General features: G+C 45.3%; 1 protein-coding gene across 1 annotated transcript; it reads right to left on the reverse strand.

Annotated features, from left to right (window-relative positions):
- Nucleotides 1–2,137: 2,137 nt before the first annotated feature.
- Nucleotides 2,138–7,384, reverse strand: LOC134481504 (uncharacterized). Its single transcript, XM_063272687.1, has one exon. It carries the CDS (start codon nt 3,707–3,709, stop codon nt 2,138–2,140), a length of 1,572 nt encoding a protein of 523 aa, XP_063128757.1. The 5' UTR covers nt 3,710–7,384.
- Nucleotides 7,385–7,820: the final 436 nt, after the last annotated feature.

Consider the following 7,820-nt stretch of genomic DNA (forward strand, 5'->3'; position numbering starts at 1 on the left):
GTGCGGTAGCAAATGCATAACGGCTGTCAGTATATACATTTAGTTTCTTACCTTCTGCCATCTTAAGAGCCTGTGTCAAGGCAATGAGCTCGGCTCGTTGAGCGGAGGTACCTGCAGGTAAGGCACTTGCCCAGATTACCTCATCTTCGGTGGTGATGGCAGCTCCGGCCCTCCGCTCCCCATCCGCAACATAACTGCAGCCATCCGTATACCAGGTGTGGTCAGCATTCGGAAGAGGCTGGTCCATTAGATCTGGTCTGGTTCCATGTGTTTCTGCTAAAATCTGCAGGCAGTCATGTGGTTCAGCTCCTTCCGGTAAGGGGAGTAGGGTAGCCGGATTCAAAGCCACTACCGGGCCAAACTGGACCTTCTCCGTGTTTAACAACATAGCTTGGTAATGAGTCATGCGGGAATTAGAGAGCCATCGGTCAGGAGGTTGTTTTATCAGGGCCTCTACCGCATGAGGTGCCAAAATAGTCAGAGGCTGTCCTAGGGTCAGTTTATTAGCATCCTTAGTCAGGAGTGCAATTGCTGCTACCATCCTCAGGCAAGGTGGCCATCCTGAAGCAACGGGGTCTAACTTCTTTGATAAATAGGCCACTGGCCGCTTCCAGGGCCCTAGTCTTTGTGTAAGAACTCCTTTTGCATAGCCTTTCTTTTCATCTACAAATAGCTCGAAAGGCTTGGTAACATCTGGGAGGCCAAGGGCAGGGGAGGACAATAAGGCACGCTTGATGTTGTCAAAAGCCTCTTGTTGTTGTGACCCCCATTGGAACAGCGTCCCTTGTTTAGTAAGCGGGTATAGGGGAGCAGCCATCTCGGCGTAACCCGGGATCCAGAGGCGGCAGAATCCTGCCGTGCCTAAGAACTCCCTCAGCTGACGGGGGCTTTTTGGAACCGGGATGCCAGCCACAGTCTGTTTTCGAGCTGAGGTTAACCACGTCTGTCCATCTTTCAGCTGATATCCCAGATAAGTAACTTGAGTTTGACATATTTGGGCCTTTTTCGCTGAGGCCCGATAGCCCAGGCGCCCCAAAGTCTGTAGGAGGGATTCTGTCCCCAAACGGCATGCCCTCTCAGTGGCACCTGCCAAAAGCAGGTCATCAACGTATTGCAGGAGTATAAGAGAGGGGTACTGGACTCGAAAATCAGCCAAATCTCGATGTAAAGCTTCATCAAACAGAGTGGGACTATTTTTAAATCCCTGGGGCAATCTAGTCCAAGTCAATTGACCGGAAAGTCCCAGATCTGGATCTTTCCATTCAAAAGCAAATAAAGGTTGGCTTTCCGGGCTGAGCCGGAGACAAAAGAAAGCATCTTTCAGGTCCAAAACCGTATACCAAGTATGTGTGGGGGGCAGAGTACTGAGTAAGTTGTAAGGGTTTGGGACAGTCGGATGGATGTCTTCTACCCTTTTATTGACCTCCCTTAAATCTTGTACTGGCCTGTAATCTCCAGTTCCCGGCTTTTTTACAGGTAGCAAGGGCGTATTCCATGGTGACCGGCAAGGGACTAAAATGCCCTGGTCTAGAAGCCTTCTAATATGTGGTCTTATTCCCTGGTAGGCCTCCTGTGACATGGGATACTGCTTTATAGAAACTGGAACTGCCGTGGCCTTTAGTTGAATAATCAAAGGAGGCTGTTGAAGCGCTAGTCCCATTCCCCCAGTCTCTGCCCATGCTAGTGGGAACTTCGTGACCCAAGAGTCTATTTCTGTAGTTTGTGGCTTGTCATGTCCCGGTTCATATAGTCTATATTCGTCCTCTAATTGAAGGGTTAGAACTTGGAGAGGGGTCCCCTGGGGACCAGTTATCTGGGCCCCTCCTTCTTCAAAATGAATTTGTGCTTTTAGTTTAGCAAGCAAGTCACGGCCCAGTAGAGGGTATGGACAATCCGGAACATATAGAAAAGAATGAGTCACCTTACCAGTAGCCAGCTGAACCCGGCGGTCTGTTGTCCATCGATATGTCTTGCCACCAGTGGCTCCTTGCACCCAGGCTGTACGGTCACTGAGCTGTCCATGAGCCTGGGTGAGGACTGAATGTTGAGCTCCAGTGTCCACTAGAAAGGTAACGGGCTGCCCCCCTACTTCAAGAGTTATCCTGGGCTCAGGGGGGGGCTCCTGGCCCTGACCTCCCTAATCTTCATCTAGGGTCAAAAGGGAGGTCTCTGGCTTCTTCCGGGGTCCACAGGAGTTCTTAGGGTTCTTAGGGCAATCTCGGGCCCAATGTTCTTTCTCCTTGCAGTAAGCACACTGATCCTTGTCCAGCTTCAGCCCCTTTCGATTTCCCTTCCTGTCTCCCTTCCTTCCCTGACTCTGAACTACGGCGGCCAAAATCCGATTCAGCTCCTTGCTCCTCTTTCTCTCCCTCTCATCTTTCTCCCTACGTAATCTTTCCTCCTTCTCTTCTTGGGTCTCTCTCTTATTAAAAATCCTTTCTGCTTCCTTAAGCAAGTCCTGCAGCGTATAACCCTGTAGGTTTTCTAACCTCTGTAACTTAGCCCTGATATCTGGCGCAGCCTGCCAGATGAAGGACATAGAAACACTCGTCATCTGCCCTGGGTCATCTGGATCATAGGGTGTGTACATGCGATAGGCCTCTTTTAGTCTTTCTAAGAAAGCTGAGGGGGTCTCATCGGCCCCCTGTAATACCTGCTTCACCTGAGCCAAATTGGTTGGGCGCCGGGCAGCCCCTCGGAGACCCGCTAAAAGCAACTGGCGGTAAAGGTGTAGGTGTCCCCTACCGTCAACCGTATTGAAGTCCCAGTTTGGCCTTGTGAGTGGAAATGCATCATCAAGTGCATCAGGCAGCTGAGTAGGACGCCCATCATCCCCCAGGACATGCTTCCTGGCTTCCAGAAACACCCTCTGTTTCTCCTCCGAAGTCAAAAGAGCCTGTAAAAGCTGCTGACAATCATCCCAAGTGGGCTGATGTGTAAGTAAAACAGATTCTATTAATTCAGTAAGGGCCACTGGGTCCTTGGAAAAAGGGGGGTTGTGCTGCTTCCAGTTGTAAATATCGGCCGCAGAAAAAGGCCAATACTGGGTCTGCCCTCCCGTTCCCTGTCTAAGGGGAAAGGCCTGCGAAGCCGAATCCGGTACTGTTTCCCGCTTATGGCGTAGTCTCCCTGCTATTGGAGAGGATGCTGCCTCAGACTGGGGTTCAGCTTCTGGGAGGGCAGACGATCTTGTTTCTGCCTCCTGAGTTGACCTGGTAGATACAGGGTATGGAGGAGGCTCCTCAGATAAGAGGTCTATAAGGGGAGAGTTAGAATCTTCCGGAAGCACCGGCTTAAGTTTGGATGTAGTTTTAGGAGATTCCTTCTTGGTCCGGACAGGAAAGAGAGAGGAAGGGGTTGAGAGAGGAGCAAGTGGGGCTGAGGGAGTAGGGGGCCAACTTAAGTCTACAAAAGGTTGCACCCAAGAAGGGGGCTCAAAAGCAAGGCTTTCCCAGGTGATAATGTAAGGCACCTGGTCAGGATGTCCATGTAGTCCTTTATGGAAGATCTGATCCTTGACCTGTAAAATAACAGTTTTGTTAAAAGTACCATCCACCGGCCATCCGGCTCCAAAAGTGGGCCACTCAGAAGTGCAGAGGGTCTGCCACTTCCCCTTCTTAATTTCGACCCCTTGTTCATCTGCTCGGTCCTTGACGTCCTTCCAGTGGTCGAGAGTAAGACTCAACGGCGTTGTTAAAGACTGTCCCATGTTAGTTTCAAGGTAAATTAGAGAGCAAACAAGACAAACACACCAACAATCAAACAAGCAACAGTCAAGCGCGCCACTCGGCTATGGCGCAAAACTGAAAGTAAAAAGTCGGAGGGGCGCACTGAGGGTCCGGATCCCTCACCCTCCACCAAAACTACGTATCCTTCTGATACGGACTGAGCTCCGATAAATCGGGCTCCAAACACCCTTGGAACGTCTTCCAGGGCTGCGGGGGAGAAGTCTGAGCTCGTCAGCTCCTTCTCTGGCCCGCCCAAATACAAACGGTCTAGACCCAAGCCAAGTAACTAAGCATTTACAGAACAAGTCACAAAGCAAGACAAGATAAGACAAGACAAATGCTGGCCAGCTTACCTCCCGGTGGGTGGTCGGTGGTCTCTAGGCAGAGGATCTCTGATCCCGGACGAGCCCCCAAGTGTAAGACTCTCAGCGAGAATCTTCCCTCAGGAGGGAGATCCTCAAGCCCCAATGACCAGTCCGAGTCCACAGGCTGCAATGTGCAAGAGGATTTTTATTGATCAGGAGACACAGGTATCTGTGGGCGTCCCAGTCAATTCGGAAGACTGGCGCGCCTAACAGATCCAGGGTAGGCTTTTTATAGTATTTTGGGGAGCAGAAGCAGGCTTACAGAAGCAGATGCATGGTTACAGGGATGTGATTGGTGGAGTAAATGAAACATACGTGTACATTACCTATTTTGGCTATAATCATAACAATGAGTTAGCAAAAAGTACATGGTGGTCGGGTCTCCCGGGGGGTCAGGGACTGTTTCTTTTTCCCTGCCAGGTGGCCCATGGAGCAATGCCCATATTTTAGTCTAGTTTCTGCATTTTGTTTTCTTTCCGGGGCTATTTTGTCTAAATGCTGGGTCAGCTTGTCCCACAAAGCTTGGGACTCATATGAACTTCTTGAACTTTCTCATAAGGCTTATTTTAGTTCCAGGCCTGTGTATTAAAATGTATCTGTCATTTCTATGTTTGAGGGCCTAGGGTTAGGTTTGTATAATCCCTTTTCTGGAAGGGGTCTTTCACCTTCACAGGACTAAGAGTCTCTTCTCCCACTGATGTCAGACAAGGCCATCCTCTGCTACATATGTATCTGGAGTTCTGGATCCTTTCATGTGTACTCTTTGGTCGGTGGTTTAGTTCCTGGAAGCTCTGTATGGCCCAGTTAGTCATTATTGTTCTTCCTATGGGGTTGCAATCTCCTTCAGCTCCTTCAGTGCTTCCCTAGCTCTTCTATTGGAGTCCCTAGACTTAGTCTGATGGTGGGGTACATCTACATCTGTATTGGTCAGGTGCTGATAGAACCTCTCAGGGAACAGACATACCAGGCTCCTGTCAGCAAGTCCTTCCTGGCATCAGCAGTAGTGTGGGGGTTGGTTATGCAGATGGGATGGATCCCTGGGAGATCTGGACTCTGGATGACCTACCCTTCAGTCTCTGTTACATTTTTTTGTCCCTGTTCTTCAGAAATCTTTTTAAAAGAAAGATATAACTTTAAGGAAAATCATCAAGAAGGTTGGTAATAATGATTACCAATTCGGCATGATCTCGAACCACCTAGAAAACAAGTGAGAAAATATAGTGAAGCCTCTGGCCATGCCTGTGATGAATTAAATTATTATACTGATCATCACTGAGGCAAGTAGAACCACCTACAAAGTGGGCAGCACTAAGTACCATTTCCTGGGCTTGGGCTGCAGACTGAATAGTAAGAGGAAAGTAGCTGACCACAATCATTCTCTGTTACTTTCTGTCTTCTGCCTGCAGATCTCTGTGATCAACTGCTTCAAGTTCCTATCACCATGACGCCCTTTCCACTGTAGACAGATGCTGGAACTGTGACTGTCAACCAAGATGAACACTTCCCTAATTTAATATCTTTTCTTGGGTGATTTTATTACTGAAGCTGGAAAAGAAGCTTACAAAAAGAGGCAAAAATAATTAAAGAACACACTTTTAGAGATGATAGGTGTTTCTGGCATAATTGTCATGCTTTCCCTTGTATATGTTACCATCAGATTTATTAAGTTACATAGAATAAAGAGAACATTTTGTTTGCCTCTGATACTTCTAATAAAAGATATTTTTTCTACTAATCCCTATGCATTCTATGGCTCAACACCTCTGAAATTATTAAAATTAAATCTTCTAGGGTAAAAAAAAATCATCTAACACACACATGCATTTTACATGATGTATCCTGATAGCCCTTCAAGTTGACGAGGAATCCATCCCTAGGAGAGACTTTGAGAATTGTCCAGCAGAATACAGTGACAATGGCAATTTTAACTTTTCCATGACTTGATGACCAATGGGAGTCGCTCCTGCCTTGCTTTCTTGGAATGTTTATTTGGTATTCCAGGCACTACACTGTTGAAAACCCCTAACTAGTGCCTATGAACCGAGCATATGAAATAGCATATGCAGCTGCTGTCAAAAGTGAGTTTGGAAGAATTGAATAACAAACTCAGCTATGGACATGTGGATGAAGATGTGTCCAACATATTTGACCCAGACATCCAATTACTTCTAGGCCCAAACACCATTTATTTGCATCACAGTTCTTGACCAGAGGATCCATAATACAAGTAAAATGGCTGTTGTGGTCCATTGATCTCCAGGACAGGTGAGCTGTGCAACATTTTATCTAGAAAAATCATCATGAGTAAGGGATCAGGTCTCCCTTCCATGGTCTTTATCACTTGAATAGCACTAAGCAGCACTTATGAAGAAGAGATAGAATTTCTGACTATATTGATGTGTAGGGCCCTTGCAAGATAACTTGGCAAACAAAAGCCATTTTCAGGAATTCTGACAACCCAAATTTGATCCCAGAATCCACGGAGATGTGAAAAATGACAACTAACTTTACATTATTGTCCTTTGACTTTCATCTATTTGAGCTTACATATATACATCATATATACACATAACATGTAAACATAAGTAAAAATTAAATGTGACCATATCTAATGCATAGCTGTAGCGTCTCCTACCCAAAGTCTGCTCTGAATATTCTCTGATTCCCATCAACTTGACATGATGAATGCAAATAAGTTGATGAGAGGTTGGACCAAAATAAAACGCTGAAAAACCTATGCTATCATTGAAATATTAATGAATCCCCAAGGTCCTGTGGTAAAGGCTTGCTTCCCAGGCTTATTCAGAGGTGAAGGAAACTGTAGGTAGTAGTTTCAGGCATGACTCAAGTGAAATTCAGAGCAATGACACTACCCCCTGAAATTTGGTAAGGTTAATATACTCTAAATATATAGAAACAGATCCAATTTCTCTTAAGATTCTTTTGTCCCCTCTCTGTTTCCTTTTCGACATAAGTATATAATCATACCCCATTGCAGCCAAGGGTCCTAGGAAGACCTCCTTGGACCAGCAATACTGGGCTAAAATCTATGATGCTTGAAGAGAGATTTCAGTTCCTTGCCTCAAGAAAATATAGCTTGAAATGGAACTGTTAGACGTTGATGATACATTTCTAACTGGTAGATTTTCGGATGTTTTAAATGCAGGACTCTATAGTTCTGTAACAGTGTAAAAAGTTAACTTTATTGTGTTAGAATTTTTTCTAAATTCAGAAATTTCATAAAGAAAACATAAGACAATACTGAGATGTAAGTTCAGTAGCAAAGCTCTAAAATTCAGATTCTAGATTCAGTCCCCAACATCAGAAGAACAAAAAAAGACCACCAAATAGAAAAATAAGGATTTTCAAGTTATAGGTATGCAAATATATTTTGGTATTAAAAAAGTTAGAAGAAAATGCTTTCAGATGAGAAAGGATTTTTTACTATATAAAAAAAGGCTTTGTTCTCAAGTAGCTTACCAAAACTAAACAAAGAAAGAAAGGAAGGAAGAAAGAAAAGGAAAGAAGGAAGGAAGGAGGGAAGGAAGGAAGGAAGGAAAGAAGGAAAGAAAAGTTTCAAAGTGGATTGTTTATGTATATCATAAAAACATTTGTGGAGGATGGCACATATAAAATACACATAATTCCATTGGCTACTACTAAAAGTAATTGAAAAATTCTAATATCCCCTAGTATCCAATAAGTAGATTTTCTTAGAGTATTAATC

The sequence above is a fragment of the Rattus norvegicus genome, chromosome 13 (assembly GCF_036323735.1).
Source record: "Rattus norvegicus strain BN/NHsdMcwi chromosome 13, GRCr8, whole genome shotgun sequence".
Lineage (NCBI taxonomy): Eukaryota > Metazoa > Chordata > Mammalia > Rodentia > Muridae > Rattus > Rattus norvegicus.